The 17,878-nt window shown below is 36.7% G+C and overlaps 1 protein-coding gene across 1 annotated transcript; it reads right to left on the reverse strand.

Annotated features, from left to right (window-relative positions):
- Positions 1 to 13,875: 13,875 nt before the first annotated feature.
- Positions 13,876 to 16,987, reverse strand: LOC110933114 (protein FAR1-RELATED SEQUENCE 5-like). The gene is made up of 7 exons (XM_022176353.1): positions 16,338 to 16,987; positions 15,970 to 16,231; positions 15,643 to 15,794; positions 15,244 to 15,547; positions 14,679 to 15,152; positions 14,468 to 14,560; positions 13,876 to 14,022 (listed from the first exon to the last, which is right to left on the reverse strand). Exons 1-7 carry the CDS (start codon positions 16,985 to 16,987, stop codon positions 13,876 to 13,878), a joined length of 2,082 nt encoding a protein of 693 aa, XP_022032045.1.
- Between the last annotated feature and the right edge of the window lie 891 nt (positions 16,988 to 17,878).

Here is a 17,878-nt window from a genome sequence, read left to right on the forward strand (position 1 = left end):
TGTTTTCCCTTGCGATCCCCTTCATTCTTTTTGCTTCGATCTTGGGCTTTGGACCTGTTATGCCAAGGTTTAGAAGTTTGTCCTTTGTTTCTTTTCTTTTCTACAAACAAAGCCTTCTCGTCCTCCGTTTTTGTTGTTGATGCATTTATTGTCTATCGCCTTCGTCAATTCACGTCGTAGTGAAAAACCGGAAGAAATCAAAGTCGTAGTGAAAAGCCGGAAGAAATCAAGTGCATAATGTCATATTTAGTTAGAAATGGCAAGGTGGCAAACTTGTAATTAATGAGAACTTTCATTAAGTTGCCTTGACCATATAAATAGGAGGTTATGTCATGATTTTAGTTAGATTTTGGGAAAAGTTAGTAGAAGACTTCTAGAGAGAGAAAGTCTAGAGAGAGAAAGTGGTGTAATCGTGATTCTTGTACCGTTCAAGTCGTATTTCTCAATGGAATCACGTTAGTAGTATGTTATCGTGTGTTCGGTCATGCACGTTCACGGATTCCGCACGTGAAACGTTCGTTACGCAATCGAACGACGTCAAAACCGGTCCTACAATTGGTATCAGAGCTAGGAGCTCGATTGCTTGATCAAACACATCGTTCTCGTACAGATTTCAGCGATTTCAGAGCCGATTCAGGTCCGATTTCATCTATTTCTTCATCTTCTACCTACTTTTCACGTTTTTCACTGAAATTAGTCAAATTGAACAGGTTTTCATGGTCCGTTTCGTCTGATTTTTGGATATGTTGTGCATATAGACCTGATCTACAACCCTACCAAGTTTCAGCTCGAAACTCCAAGTCGTTTAGGAGTAATCGCGATTTTTCGGTCCGAATTCGCGTCATACGATCAGATCAGACATGGTTCGCTCATTTGGTCAAACCATACAGGTCCGCTCGTGAGGTATCAAACAGGTTCGCTCATGTGGCATTAGTTCAGGTTCGCTCAAAGGGTAAGAAACTGGTTCGCTTATTTGACTTTTAGGTCCGCTTTTTAGTTCATCTGAGGTCCGCTCCAAATACTTTATTGGTCCGCTTATAAGGTTCCAATCGTGGTTCGCTTATAAGTCATCTTCTTCATGTGATCATCTAAACATCGAGAAAAAATGCATGTGATTTTCTGAAAAAGGTTGTCGGTTACTTTTAATCATTGAACAAATCAAGGTGTTTGTCGGCTGCATGTTATAATTTGTGATTTGTTTAAGCCATGAGATGAAGATTGAAGGTCCAATCAAAGGAATTTGTTACATGTGATAAAGTTTGATTGCCGGTCCATATTTGCACTGTCCATTGTCGGCTGGTTTATAATAGTCTGCTGTTGTTGTTATTAAAGGCCAATCACAGCCCATGATATGATGTTCATGTTGCCGCCATTAATAGTGTGAGGCCTAATCACAAGTCTTTGTGATTATTTGATGAACAATCAATTCTTTGTGATAGTTGTTGTCATTTGTTCACCGCCCTTGATTGCACGTTGCATTGTGTAGTCACCTCCACCGCCCCACTATTAATTTGAAGGCCCTTATTACACCGCCCATTAATCATAGAGGCTCAATAAAGAGTTGGATGTGACAGTTGTTGATTACACCGCCCACTTGCATATAAACAAAGGCCCAACGTTTGAGATTCACTAAGTTGAAAGGCCAATCAAAGTTTTTCGAAATTGCTTTTGTCGGCCACATAGGTTCGGTCCAATCACAATTGATTCGTCATTTTTGAGGCCCATGTGATCATATAAAGTTGTCAGTTTTGATTGGTTAATACGGTCCAATCATCATCAAGTTGTGAACAATTGTGTGGCTTTGAATTAGTAGGTCGCTAGCTTGTGGATTTAAATTGGGAAACAAACGTTTGGCGGACTTTGTGAAAATTGAGATTTTGTGAACACCCGAGTCGGTTGAAAATCATCATCAGTTCGCACATTCACTCGAGCTAATCCATACTCAATCTGTTGTAGCCGGATTTTCATCACTCAATCGGATCTTCATCTGGTTTATTTGTTTTGAAAAGGATATTGAACGAGTGTGAATTTTAGTATCATTCGAAAATTGGTTTCGTAAATTTTTCATTATCAAAGATGGATTCTGAAATTTATACTGCACTGAACAAGTTCAATAATTTTTCAGGTATCAATGGAGAATCAATTGAAGAGTTGATCCAAAGGTATGTCAAGTTGTATTGGGAGATGGTGAGATTGCAGATAACCAAGACCAATGAGGAATTGGTTGATAAGTTGGGAAATGCTTTACCGGGTGTTGAATGGAGAAAGTATTTGTCAGATTTGAAGAAGATATACTTAAACTTGAATTTGAGCGTGTTTATCGAAAAGATTAAAGAGCGAGAACTTGAATTACAAAAGTTTAGTAATGCAGAAGCAGTTGATGAAGCAAAATTCAAATCTGAGGAAAATGTTCGAAAAGAAGAAGAGCAGGTTAAAGAGATTTCAGCTATCAAGGTTGAAAAGAAAGTTGAAACTGTAAAGATGACAGAGAAGTGCTCAAACTGTGAAAACCTGAAAACTGAAAATGCCAAACTCTTGAGGGATTTAGAGAGTTTGACATTAGAAAATGAAAATTCTAAAAAATCAGAAAATATTTTGAAAAATCAAATAAAAAATTCAGAAAATGAAAAATTAAAAATGGAAAAAGATTTTCAAAGTCAAATAAAGATTCTTGAAGATGGGAGGAATGTGTTTAGCAAAAATAACATCGAAAAGCAAAAAATGATAAATTCTCATCTTGAGAAGATTATTCAACTTGAAAAGGAAAGTGAGCAAGCTCGAAAGAAAATCAACGAGCTTGAAAATAAATTGAAAGGTTTTGTGATTTCTTCAACGTATGTGAATATTCCATGTCCAAAACCGATCAATGCAATTCCAATAAGTGACTGTGTCACAAGCTTTGACAATGTCAAAGTTGAAGATTGTGATGAGAAATCTGATGATATAAATGGAAAAATTGAAAAACAAAAATTGTTTTAGAATTAGAAGAAAAATTCAAAAATACTGTTTTGCGATCTACTGAAATAGGCGAATGCTCAAAGCAAAAACCTTTTAAGAAGATTGTTGAACAAAAACAAATTGTTAAAAAGTCGAAAAATGTTCAAAAAGAAAATAAAAGCTCATCAGATCGATCATCCAATCGCAATCAAAAAGCACAAAAATTGAAAAACGAAAACTCTAAAATAATAAGTGGTGCAGGTTTGACCACAGTGCTCAAAAGACAAATCCAACAATCAAGAAGAGGAAAGAGTATCACCAAGCCAAACAGTGCTTTGATCTGAGCGTTTGGTATGACAATGGTGATTGGTATGATAACAGAGTGTGCTACAAATGTGGTTTTCAAGGACACATTGCTGTTAACTGCCAGAGACAGAGATTTGAGACGAGGAGATGCTATAATTGTCAAATCAAAGGACACATTGCCAGGGATTGCCCAAGGAAATCAAGTGAAAGATTGAGGGTTAATTCTCAGAAATTGGCAAAGAAACTAGTTAATGTCAAGCCCAAGGAACTGAGAGTTTCAGAACAGAAAGTCAAAGAACAGAAGGTCCAAGAACCTAAAGTTCAAAAAAAGAAAGTGAAGCTTTCTCAAGGGCAAAAAGACAAACTGCGAATAAAGAGGAAGAAGGCCAGAAAATATCTGGAGAAGATTTTGTCCTTGGGTTCACCCGACAGATCGAATAAGAGTGCTGATGAATCGATTCACTCGACAACAAAGTCAAGTAAACCGAATTCATCAGATGCAAATCTGAGGACAAAAGAGGAGATAAAGAAGAAGGTAACATTTTGTGGCGATGAATCTGTTTCTTTGGAAACAAAGGAGCCACATGTCGGCGATGAATCTGACTCAATAAAGTCAGACAAGCCACACTCAGGCAATGATTCTGGTTCGTCAAAACCAGAAGAGCCAGTTATTGAGGTAAAATCTGAGAATTCAGGTTTAACAATGGATGATACAAACTTTCCACCATTGTTGAACAAGAATTCAAAATCACCCAAGGCCAGTCAAGCTTGGGTGAAACTTTTCAAATAGAAAAACCTGACTTGCCGGAGTTCCCAGGTTGGTAAGCGTGGAACATGAATCGGCACATTTCTTGAGAAATTTCACTCTGGTGATTTTTCGTCTTTCAAAAGATAAATCAGGGACATTAAGTTGTACTTGATTCATCTTTCCTACAAGTGGTAATTTGAAAAACAAAGTGATGAAACCCCGAGTTTATGAAAGGACACACAAAACTAATTTTTCGGAAAAACCATTTTGATTAAAACAAACTTAAGTGTTTTGAAATCATAATGGGAAAATAGTTTGTTGTGAGGGGAAGTTCTGATTGTTTATGTCAGGTGGATGGAGAATTGAAGTGATTCTCATCATGTTGTCAAGTTTGTACAGTTTGTTTCAAATTTTCCTAGAAAATCAAAATTTGAAATATCATTTTGATCTTAGGGGGAGAAAAATTTTAAAAAAATTAGAAAATTTGAAAATGTCAAAAACATTAAAAAAAGTCAAAACGAGTTTTGTTGTGAACAAGAGGAAATGATAGTAAATCAGTTGGACTATCACAGCACGCTAAAGAAATGTAATGCAAAATGTGATAAACGGTCTCACTGATGATGTGACGATAGGTTTTTATACATTTAGTAGATTTATTCGGGATATAAACCTAAAATTTCAAACTTGTGAAATTTGTGGGGAACACTTCTTGGATATATAGGTAACCCCTGAAATCTCGTTTGAAAGGTCTCGTATTCTGATATACTAGGTGTTTATACTCTATGATGTCTGGGGTATTATTCCGGGACTTCTGCTGAACGGTAGTTCTGACCTAGTCCTTGGCTAATACTTTCCGCAAAATGCTTGAAACATAGCATAAAGCCCTCACCTGATTAGACAATAAAATTCATAATCATCTGTTGTAGCTGAAAAGATCCTCTAAAGGGGACACACTGCTAAGTCGAAGCTGATATCTCTCTGCTGAATGGAAGTTCTGACCTGAGATCCCTCAGTTCTCGCATTTAACCCCTAATTTATGTACAAATATCATTGTAGTATTCTTGCCTGTAAGACTGAATATTGGGATTCTGGATACGGGAGTATATTCAAGAGGTGGGACACATGAATCGAACTAAGTTCATAAAACACTTAAATAGTATCCTGAATAGATTGAAAGTTGTATGAAAATTTAAGAGGACAACTATATCGTCAATCAACGTGAATCGTTTAGAACTTAAAATGTTTATAAGCTTAACGGTGCGTGTGATGTGTCTCAAAAACTGATATGATCCTCTTGCACAAATTCACAAAAATATGTTTGTACATATTTCATTTCTGCATTTAATTTCTGTCTTTGCATTTATGTTTCTTATTTTCAAAATTCAAAAAGATTTTCGACAACTGATGTTGGAGAGCTGATTTTCAAAATCTCAAAGGCTAAACATGATGAACAGAATGGTTGGTTAAATGGTTTGAAATGTTTAAGATGATTCATTAATTTGAATCAGATTTTGGAATGTTTCAAATTTTTGATCATTGTTAAATGAAAATAATTCTCAAATGTTTAGTTGATTCATTTAGTTGAATCACAATATTGTTTGTTATAATTGTGTGTTTGAGATATGCAGGTTTCTGATTTGTTGATACGGAAAAGCCAGGCGTCGATCCCAAAAGCACGGAAGCTTGACGAAAGGGGGAGCCTGAAGATTCTGAAGAAAGAGAGCAACGGAAGCTGAAGACAGATCCACCGGGATTCTGTTCAAGCAAGAGGAACTCAAGAGAGAGAGAAAGACAAGTCGCTATGAGTTTCACTACGAGATTGACTATGGCAATATCCAAGGGGGAGATTGTTGATTCATTTATTGTCTATCGCCTTCGTCAATTCACGTCATAGTGAAAAACCGGAAGAAATCAAAGTCGTATTGAAAAGCCGGAAGAAATCAAGTGCATAATGTCATATTTAGTTAGAAATGGCAAGGTGGCAAACTTGTAATTAATGAGAACTTTCATTACGTTGCCTTGACCATATAAATAGGAGGTTATGTCATGATTTTAGTTAGATTTTGGGAAAAGTTAGTAGAAGACTTCTAGAGAGAGAAAGTCTAGAGAGAGAAAGTGGTGTAATCGTGATTCTTTTACTGTTCAAGTCGTATTTCTCAATGGAATCACGTTAGTAGTACGTTATCGTGTGTTCGGTCACGCACGTTCACGGATTCCGCACGTGAAACGTTCGTTACGCAATCGAATGGCGTCAAAACCGGTCCTACATTTATTGAAACACCACCTTGTTGAGCCGCACACGCTTCTTATCAAGTAATAAGATTTTCAAACTCGGTAATGTTTGGTTGGTTTGCCCAGCCTTGTGTTGGTGCATATGTCTGTCGACTTCGTCTTGTATCGAGTTTGTGTCTAGATTGGATAGAATGGAGCTCGGGAGGATAGAAAATAGGTTTTTATTATTAATGGTCCATTCCGCACGAAATAGCAAGAAGCCATTTCGTACGAAATGCCTTCCCTATAAATACTTGGGCTGCCAATTCATTTGTAACAACTCTGATTCTGGTACCGAAGTGCTGCCGAGGTGTCTGCTGATTGTAAATTGTTGTCAAATCAATATTCAAGACGTTAAAAGTGATTCTCTGTGCAAATCAAGCTGATTCTACATTAATATGTCTGTTTCCGCCTTTCATATTGACTAGAACTCTTCTGAACGACTCGTTTTGGTGGTGTGAAGGATCCTACAAGTGGTATCAGAGCTCAGGAGGAAGAGTTCTTGCGAAATCAGCCCGATTTCACCAAATTTCTGACTTCTACACCTTCTTTTTCAAAATTAAGAAGATTTTACGGTTAAAATGGTTTGAATTTCACACACAACAAGCGAAACACTGTTTTAAACAATCCTTGAAAGAATTGGACCTAAAATCATCTAAAACTTGTTAAATTTGTTCATTGTGTGACATCAGCATCATTCGGTACGAAATGGTCCATTTCGTTTGAATCAGATCATTCATTTCGCATGGATTGGATGGTGTAGTTTGCATTTCGCACGAACTGGAACTCCATTTCGCTCCAAAGGTCATTTCGCTCCAAAGGTTATTTCGCACCAAAGATCATTTCGCACCAAAGTTCATTTCGCTTGAAGTTGAGTCATTTCGCACGGACTGACTCATTTTGCACCAAAAGGCCATTTCGCACCAAGTTGCATTTCGTTTGAATCTTCATTTCGTGGGAACTTTGTGAATTTGAGAAATTTCAAAACCGAATCATGGAAGAAGAGTTTTACAACGTGTTTGCTACTACTCCAGCTGCCCCGATCACAGCTGCTGAAACTATTGAAATAAAAAATGAAACGGGAACTTTTCAAAAGCCTCCGAAGCTTATGTACATTGAGGATCTTAAAGGATGGCAGAATAGGTTTGAAAACTGGGTGCAAGCTTATAAATTTGATGCATGGTGCTTGTTAGATGTAGATTACGTTAAACCGACAGATGACCGTGGAAATGAAAAAGCCTTAAGTGAGTATTCAGCACAAGAGAAGTTAAAATACACCAGTGAAAAAATGATGATTAGCATTCTTCAACAAGCAGTAAAAGAAGATATTTTTGTTTTGCTTCAACATGAGGACACTGCTAGATCAATTTGGTTGGCGTTGATTCAAAAGTTTAAGGGAAATGTTGATATGATAAAAAAATAAATGTGCATTACTAAAGAAATCTTTTGATATGTTTGTGGCTTTTGAAGATTAGACGACTAAGAAGATTGAAGATCAAAAAGGAAGATGATGAATGGGTTGATAAGCTTGCTGATGCACTACCACAGAATAAATAGGGATGTTAGTGCATTCATCTGTCGTCTTCGTCTTATGTCAAGTCTCGGGCTCGTTGCAGATTTGATCCAGGCTTATGTCATCATCTCATCACATGAGTGACATCATCATTGCATCATTACACTAAAGACAAAAATAAACTTGGTCCAATCGTTTGAAAGTGTAAATTGAAAGTTGACCGTGGCCGTTTGAAGACATGAAATAGTTGATGGTCCAATAGGAAGCCACCTTTTAAAGGTCCAATGAGATTACACCTTTTGAAGAACCAATCATATGAAAGTTCAATGTTGAATGGTCAAATATGAAGCTGTCGTTTGAAGATTGTAAACAAATTCATGTTGTCCGTTTGAAAGTAGATGGCCGTTTGAAGGTCATCATTTGAACATGTATCCGTTTGAAATGTTTCAAACGATAGGTTAGGTTCCACTATAAATAGATCTCAAACTGTCAACATTTGTAACGGTTGGTCAGATTGATACCGAAGTGCTGCCGGTATTTCCTCTCACTGTAAACGTTGTCAATTGATTATAAAAGAGGATTAAAGTGTATTTCAAGCTGTTTTCAAGTGCGTTTCTTAGTTTCCGCCTCTGAAACGTACGAGAGCTCTTCCGAACGACTCATTCAGGTCGAATCCGGTCCTACATTTTTTTTATATTTTTAGTTTTTCATTTTTTTTATTAAAAATGTTTCTACTTGTATTTATAAGAAAAAGCGCCAAAAAAAATTTAGAAAAAAATAATTTTTAACGTGTTAAATATAATTTTTAAGAGTGTTCCCCCGTTTCCCACTTTTTTAGTGTTCTCCAATGAACCCTCCCCTATGTATGTGTGTGTATATATATATATAGGAAGGTTAACATACATTACGGCTTAACGTACATCACGTACGACAGGTAATTATGCACGTTCATTTTAAAATCACGCACGTTATAACTCAAAAATCCAAAATCACGCATGTTGAAACACAATAATCACGCATATTGAAAACATTAATCACGCAAGTTATAGAACAAATCACGCACGTTGTTGTACGTGAAGTACGTTAAGCCGTAATGTACCATATACTTTCTCTCTCTCTCTCTCTCTCTCTCTCTCTCTATATATATATATATATATATATATATATATATATATATATAGGGGAAGGTTCAAATGAAAACCACTAGTTAACGCGAAAACTCGAAAACTAATTAAAAAAAGCCAAAAAAACATGCAAAAAAATTTTTTTTTTAAAAATTTTTTTTTTCAATCAAATTTTCGCAGGTTTTTTTATTAAAAAAAAAAATTTTCAAAAAAAAAAAATAAAAAAAAAATTTTTTTGTGTAGTGCACATGTGTAATACTGCACATGTGTCTGTGTACTACACATGTGTATTATTACACATGTGCACTACACAAATTTTTTTTTTTTTTTTTTTTTTTTGAAAAAAAGTTTTTTTTATATATAAAAACTAGCGATTTTTATTAAAAAAATTGAAAAAAAAAAAAAAAAAAATTTTGTGTGTTTTTTAGGCTTTTTTTAGTTAGTTTTCGAGTTTTCGCGTTAAAAGTGGTTTTCATTTGAACCATCCCCTATATATATATATATATATATATAGGAGAAGGATCCGTTAGGAACCACCCTTTATTGCGAGAACCAATGTGAACACAACCAAAAATACCTAAAAATATTAAAAAAAACACAATTTTTTTAATATTTTTTATAAAAATTCGCTACTTTTAGTAGCAAAATTTTTTTTTTAATTTTTTTTTTGTTGGCTACTAAAAGTAGCGATGACAAGGGAGGTAAGTCAGTGTTGGAATAAAAGTCACTTTTAATAATCTGTTGTTTTGTGTAATCTGTTAACATAAAATTTGGTTCATGAATATTGAACAGATGACAAGGGAGATAAAAAAACCGGGTGTTGGATGATTTGTTTAAGTATAAAACCCGGCATTCCAAGAAAGAAGATAAGCGCAAAAAATTGAAATCTGTAAAAAGAGGGAAAAAAATCATCAGTTGCCCGAGATTAGGACGCGAACGTCACCAAACAAGTTGTGCGAAGCTATTAAGAAGATGACAACGACGCAACGGAATATTGTTCGACGGATGGGGTTTGGTAAGATTCTGAAGCTGAAGGTGGATGTAATTAAATTTGTTTTAGGGCATTTTGTAGTCGATCGTCTAGATACCAAAAACATTGTTATCAGGTTAGGCGAACAAACGATCAAGGTTGACAAGGATTCGGTACGGAAACTGTTGGGGTTACCATGTGGGTGAATTAGGGTAAACGTTGGCAACAAGGAAGCTTGTAAGCATCCGTTGATATCCCGGTGGAGAGGAAGGTTTAGCAGGAGTATCATTAGCTGCAAAGAGCTGGTAGGCAAAACTTCGGAGTACGAAGATGAGGACGAAGAGATGTTCCACATGGATTTTGTGATGTTGTTCATATCAACGATGGTGGGCTGCACGATGAATGGCATAGCAATGTACACATTGTTGTACATGTTTGACATGGATCATGGCTTTAAAGAGCATGATTGGTGCCAGTTTATAATCGACGCAGTGAAAGTGTGTAAAAACCATTGGAGGAGGTGTGATAAAAACTCATGGTTCCAAGGACCCCTTACATTTTTAGTAGTATGTGTTACTAATACCTTTTGTTTCTGAATTTGATGTAAAGAGGACATTTAATCAATAACGATGTTTAAGGGTGAAGGTGCAATGCAAACAAGGCATGCGCTTCAACAATACACATGTGTATTTTTTCAGTAATACATGTGTATACAGTATACCCATACACGTGTCCCGACCAACAGTTATTATCATTGTACATACTTTATTCTTTATTGTTATTGCGAACCCACTAGTTACTAGCATAGCTAAGATGAACTACTTTGTTGTTGTTTTTGTAGTTGCTATACCTGGACCGAACCACGTCCGTTGGTTTTGATGATGAAATAATGGAGCCACCAATATCTTACTGGAACACTGAAAGGATAAGTCAGAGACAACAAATGGAGATAAAGAATGGAGGATTAGGGATTGTTTCTGTCAAGGAGCTGTTTGACGATAATAATGAATATGATACGGAAAGTGAGGAAGAGGTAGTGGATATAACGCGTAATGATGAAGGGATGACAACTGAGAATGATGTTAGATATGAGATGAAGGTAAGGGTTACATATTGGTGTTTATATTTGTTTTCCCATCAATATAGAATGGTCCTGATTAATTAGTATATGTCATTGATTCTTTCGAATGTCAGGCATACATATCTAGTATCAATGCAATGTGTGATGAAGCAAAAGCTGTGAAAGGCAAGTTAGACCGAGCAATATCAAAGTTTGCACGCTGTTATCCGGATACTATGGAGGTTTTAGAAGTTGCGGAATGATACAAAGCATTATTCAACAAGAGTTTTTATGCGGAGGCTAAATCAACTGTGGAGAAATCTGCTGTTTGTACTGACAAAAAGGGAAATAACGATACAGGTATGTATTGTGTAATGTCATAATCCAATAACACTGACTGATTACGTATAATTGTTTGGGGTTAATGCTGTGTAGACATCACTATTTTTTAAAATGTATGTTTGTAGGTGTAAGCCTAAAAAGAAACCAAGAGTGCAACACACCTGGAGATGATGAATCAGGCATCTTCTCAACCCCGCATGTTGCATCAGCGTGGACCCAAACTACGGTTCAGCTAGCTGACATTATTGAAGATATTGCATCTGGAAAGCTAGATGATGAAGGCGTGCCGGTGAATGATATCCGGACTGATAACAAAAGACCTTCATCGAGTCGCGGGACTGCACAAGATTTCCCGTCCCCAGAAGTGCGGGATATAAAGAAAACTCGACCATAAACAAATGAAGTCAACAAAGGGAAGCGAAAGAGAATACCTAAAATATCTGCATTCGGGAGATCGCCTTGGCTGGAGAGAGCAGTCAATATCTCCAAGGCTATCACAAGGGAAGAAAACATAGTTTGGGAATACGTCCTTGAGGGTGCAATTGATACACAGTGAGTTTCTAATATTATTTTACAATACATATGTGAATATCTTTTGGTTAACTAGTTTTTATATCCAACACGAAGGGTGGCAAAGCCAAGGGAAGATAGGAAAAAAGACGAAGATAAAGAGGATGAAAGGTATGTATTTAATATGTCATCTATTATAAGGCATCACTTTTGAATTAGAGAATTAGATAGTAAACCGTTGAATACTACTTAATTATGTTCACGTTGTTTCCTTTCTTTATGGGTCACGCAGACCTTTGGCTGAATTGATAAAGGAAAAAAGAAGTAAAGCTAAATCTGACCGGGATAGAAAGGAAGAAAATGAGGTCCGAAGAACTATGGCGTAAGTGCTTAACTCAAATGTACAAAGGTTGGTGCACTTAACGTATATGAATATGTGTATTCTAATTTTTTGTTTGCAACACGGATGTGTACAGGAATGATATATTCTGCACTGCCTATGGAACACATCTGATGCACTTTCATATATTGGATCTACTACCAAATGTTTGGCTGAGCACTGGCATCATTAACTGTTGGGCATCTATGCTTAATCATGATGAAGTCAAAAGACGAGAGTTTACAATGCCAAGGCTGCTTTGTCATACCACCCTTTTTGTAAGAACATTTTATAACACTAATCATATCTTGGAATAGCGTTCTCTACGTAATTAGAATATCGGATACATTAGTTTAATATTATTTTTTCCTGTTTGTTTCAAACACTAGACTGAGGAAATGCTGGCTAAATCAAGTTATGATGACAACAAACGCTTAGATATGTTTACTAGTGCCTTGAGGGTTGTGTTGGAGGAAAAGGAGGAGTTAATGGACCTGAAAGAATACGGGAACCTTATTTTCCCAATTCTTGACCGTGGACATTATTATTTAGTTTGCTTTGACCTGAAAAATCTGGCGATTACAGTTATAGACAATATGGATCCTTCTGAAAGTCCAGTTAGAACATTTGACGATGAAAGTGGTACGTGACTGTCGTTATTTAATACACAAGTGTACTGCAGGTTGACTTAACCAAGTTGTCTTGTGTGTAGAAAGATGTGTTCGTCAAATACCAGAAGCGTGTTCGTCATCCACGTTGTCATGATATTGCAGCCCGTCATCCTGTTCGTTTGGAGATAAGTTGGGCGATGATAGGAAACTATGAAGACTGCGGAATATACGCAATGCGACACATGGAAACCTGGATGGGGATCACTGAGGATCGCTAGGACGTTGGGTTCCCAACCGAAATGGCGAAAGCAAAGAAGAAGATCGCACAACTTAGGAAGAAGTATGTAGTGAATTTGATAACTTCGGAGGCGAACAAACATCGCGAAGGTATTTTTTAAAAGAAGCCTACCAATATGCCGGCATTAACAGAGATAAATAGATAAAAAGTCTGCTACTGGAATTTGTTTTTTGTAGTTTGGTTTTGCTGATGTTGAAACAATATGTTTACTTTTGTTTGGTAATGTTTAACGTAATTGTAACATCCAATTTCTATATTATTGGACTATATTATTAGACTAGCATTAATTAATGTAAGCCCACGGGCTCGGTTATATAGTCCATCTCCATTTCAACAATGTGCCCAATCATTGTCTGAGAAAAGTTTGGCAACAATCTCGTAAAAAATATCCAGTAACATCATTGATTCACTTTCTAGGAACGGGAAACTGTTGTAGCTCATGTACCATACATCGATGACTCCTCTTGATTAACTCGTGATAAACAAATCTTGCGCATTGAACGATCTAACAAACGGGCAATTTGTCTTCTAATCAGAACCTTAAAAGGAACGTCCGTCACAAATAAAGAGCATCTAGGACCAGTTGCATTATGTATAGTGGTTAGCATGTCATCGTCAGTCAACCTCATCCAAACACTTTACAAATAGTGACTGGAAAATATAGTGCATTCTTGCTCCTCTAAATATCTCAGATGTAGACATCTCCGAATATCTCAGACCGACAAAGCCCAAGAATCTGAAAGAAGTATTAAGTCACGCTCATTTCGTGGCCGACAAGGCAATGGAATCGCCACATAGCAGCATAATCAAGCTGGGTCCCAGCCAGCTGGTGAGGTTGAGAATCCGGTATCTGGTAGCACAAGCTGGGGGATCTCATCATTGTTCGGGGGAAGGGGGGTCGGATACTCGAACGTCAACAAAATCGAGTTCTGCAACCAAGCCGCTAAGTCAACCTGCTCATACCATGGATCGTATAGATTATTCATTTTCAATTATGCATATGGGGGAGCCACCAACAGTTTTAAGACCCTCTAGCGTCAATTCAGACCAAAAGGCTATCGAGTTTCAAGTTACAAAATTATTGCTGAGATCATATTAAGATATTGTCAGGAAGAACATTGAGGAGTGTCGCACTGATGTGCATTCCAAAAGTTACAAAAAAATAGAATAGATAATTAACAGTCAGAATGGTTGCATACATCGCGATTCTAAATAGGAGACGAGAATGCTGTCACTAAACAAAGCATGAAAACTGGATAAAAAGTTCAAATAAAACCCAGACTTCGTTTCATCAGAAGAAAAACTACATAAACATGAATTCTAATACAATAACCATCAGCAATGATTAGAAAAAAGGGCGAATGTTGTTACGATTTACGTAAACTATTCGTCACTAACAGAATCCTCAGATCCAGATTCTTCGGTTTCTTCGTCGTCTTCGTATATCTCATCTTCTCCGTCGGTTGTCGAGTCGTCCTTAACCGGCTCCCCCTTTTTGAGCGGACAGTTCCTCTTATCATGGCCCCTAACTCGTTTTTTGCAGAAATTGCATCTCCTTCTCTTTTTTTTTTTTTTTACTAATCTTGATTGCTTTCTCACCCGGACCAACTGTTCGATTATGCTTTCCACATCCTTGGTTGCGTATTTTCCGCGGTGCCATGCAAGAAACCTCAGCTGGTTGTTTATGCGCAATTACATCCTCTATCACAACATCCTTTTTATTGATTGAATCATCGTACGGTATCTCGCTAAAAAGCTTATCTTTAATAGCTTGAATCTGGTCACTTAACTCTTGTAATTTCTCAATGTTGCCACGTACCCTATCTCTACACATGTTCACGTTATCACAAATCCCGCGCCACAACACACCACTCCTACTTTGGTCGTCACATAACCTATTCTCCAGGAAGTGTACACTAGATGGGATAGCATCTCTACACCATCTAGGATGTATGTATCTGTCTGGAATCTGAAAAACGTTGTGATGCATGAATACGCAAAACACGTGTCGGCAAAGATACCCAACCCGGGTAAAACCCATGCATACACATGAAACTGTAAAATCACTTTTGTTGAAAGTTACCTACAATGTTAAGAAAGACATTTAAAATTTGTTCAATAGAAACAAAAATGTGAAGATTGTAATAACTGTAGACACTAAAAGCGTAACTAACCTTAAACTCATTCACAATTTCTTTGGTGTGATCTTGATGAGCAACAAGATACGTATTAACTCCATCAACCATTCCTCTTTCGGCAACATAACACAAACTGTTAGACTTTTCAATCTCCTTTTGAACTTCCCAGAATAATGTGCGTGTATATACTTCATTGGCATGACGTTCTATTGGAAACGATGTTTTGTAACGCTCGGGATTGGTTGTGTCTGTCTCATAAGACATTTTACGCTGTTTGTTACGTAGCTTATCCACCGATGTATCGTAGCAAAGCATAAACTGCACCAACGTATTATGGGGACTAGAATTTGTTTTAAACATATGATTAGCACTTTCGCATCGAGAAGTTGTCTTCATAAGGCAACACATAGAATCCACTGTTCCCTTATAGCGTACATTTCGTTCATCCAAGCATGATCTTCCAAACCATACTCGGTCATGAGTAAATTCCATCTCTTTTCAAACCTGTGGGGTTCTATGTAAACATTCCACACCAATTTGTGGATCTGTTTCTTTAACTCAGCATTCGTTTCGTCACTGCCCTTTATCTACAGACAGGATATATGATAAGTCATTGCGTTAGTATGGTAATAAATACACCGGTCAATCAGCATACATAACTGTACATATGTGTATATAAGAAAAGTCAGCTATTTTGTAAACATATACATGACACATACGTAACCTATACACAAACACGTATTTAAAATCCATTTTCCGTACCTTAGCTGGTATTTTATTGGTGATGTGCCACATACATAGTCTATGAACAAACTTATCAAATACAATGTTTACGGCTTGCTTCATGGCGCAATCTTGATCGGTTAATATCATAAGAGGTTGTTTTCCATCGTGCACTTCTAAAAACTTTTGTAAAAGCCATGAGTATGACTCAACGGTTTCGTTGTGAATCAATCCAGCCCCGAATATTGTACACTTCTTATGATGATCAACCCCGGTAAAGGGGACAAATATCATATCGTACCTACAAAAAAAGATGAATAAATATGGGGTTTACAATAAAGATGTATAAAAAAGCCACATACAAAATGCAGGAAATATTGAAAAACCATTACATGTTTGTGTGATACGTTACATCAAATGCCACTACATCGCCAAAAGCGTGATAATTTATTTTTGAGACTCCATCACACCAAAACATCAACTGAAGTTCCTTCTCAACGATATGTGTATTAAACGTGTAATTTTGCTTGTTTTCCACCCGTTCATTGAATTTGTCAACGACCATTTGTGCATCTCTGTCACCAATGAATTCCCGGATATCTCTTCCAAAGTTCTTAAACTCGGTAGATGTTCCACGAACATTTTGGTGACCTCCCTTTAAAACAACGTATATATTGTGTGCTTTCGTCGGGCCAATGTTTGCATTGCGACAATCAGCAATAAGCTGTTTAGCCGCAAAGTCTAGCTTCCTTTTCTTGCGTGATAAATCTAAGTTCTCAGGTGACGTTAGACCATGGTTATGTTGTTCAATGAATTTGTAAACAACGTAATCCGTAGATTTTTTTACTCGCCTAATTTTAACACATGCCTTACAATCTGTAGCTTTTATACTACGGCATCGTTTAGGAGAACTAGAATTACCCGCTTCCTGGTCTTTGGGCTTATTAGCTCGAGAACACAAAATGTACCGGAGTTTGATTATTCCTTTAGCTTTATCTTTCTTTGACGTCCCCAAACGGGTCGAAAAACCAGCCCTCTCTGCATAATGCTCATACATAACAATTGCTTCGTCAATAGATAGTTCGGAATCTGGCCCCTTTATACGGTTTTAAATCCGGAGGTACATTTGGTGTCCAATACTTTGTGCCATTAGGACTTTGATATACATTGCTAGCAATAGACTCTAAAATTTCAAACAAGGAATAAACGTAAGCAAATACAAGGGGCATACACCACTGATTTTTTATGATTTGATCTGCCCTAGAATAATACCTTGCTGCTCAATGGATGTTACCAGCACATTATCTTGGACTGCTCGTTGAGAACTCGGAAGAGTTACCAAATTGGCTGGTCCGTCGGGCTGATCATTCACATCTGTATAATGTAATAACAGTAACCTCAGTCAAAAGTTTAAAAACATAAGTATTATATAAAAAAATACACAACAAAAAAAATATAAGTACTACAAATATGTAACATCACTTCAGAACACACAATACTGACTTGTATAAACAATGGTTTAATAATTATACCTTGATGATGATCTGCTTCTGGTTCAGCGCTCTGAGGTATTAACGACTTGGCGGCAACGGTGGGCTGATCGATCGTCTCTAACATACATGTACCCTCTTTCGCAAATTATAAATCTTAAAATTTAGTTAAACGAACTAATAGACTGAATAGTCATCTACTAAAATTAAATCGACATCGGATACTGAATTGTATAAAAAAACAGTTTTAATATTTTACCTTGACGATGCTCTACTGCGCGATCAGTGATCTGCGAAACTAACAAATTGGCTGGAACAGCAAGCTGATCGTTCGTATCTGTCGAAAACAATAAATCTTAGGGTTTATACAAAGAAAACCAAACAATACACAGCTATGTAATCTATTTATCTGACACTGGAAGCAAACTTGTATACATAAATTTTTTAAGAATATACCT

This window comes from Helianthus annuus, chromosome 4, assembly GCF_002127325.2.
Source record: "Helianthus annuus cultivar XRQ/B chromosome 4, HanXRQr2.0-SUNRISE, whole genome shotgun sequence".
Classification (NCBI taxonomy): domain Eukaryota; kingdom Viridiplantae; phylum Streptophyta; class Magnoliopsida; order Asterales; family Asteraceae; genus Helianthus; species Helianthus annuus.

What these genes read in the sequence shown, in the direction of transcription:
- LOC110933114 (XM_022176353.1), bottom strand. Translation starts at nt 16,987, where the DNA reads ATGTATGAGCATTATGCAGAGAGGGCTGGTTTTTCGACCCGTTTGGGG. An exon ending in CCAATAAAATACCAGCTAAG is followed by an intron (nt 15,795 to 15,969) that starts GTACGGAAAATG and finishes TCCTGTCTGTAG; the next exon opens with ATAAAGGGCAGTGACGAAAC. An exon ending in AATCTGGATCTGAGGATTCT is followed by an intron (nt 14,023 to 14,467) that starts GTTAGTGACGAA and finishes TGGTATGAGCAG; the next exon opens with GTTGACTTAGCGGCTTGGTT.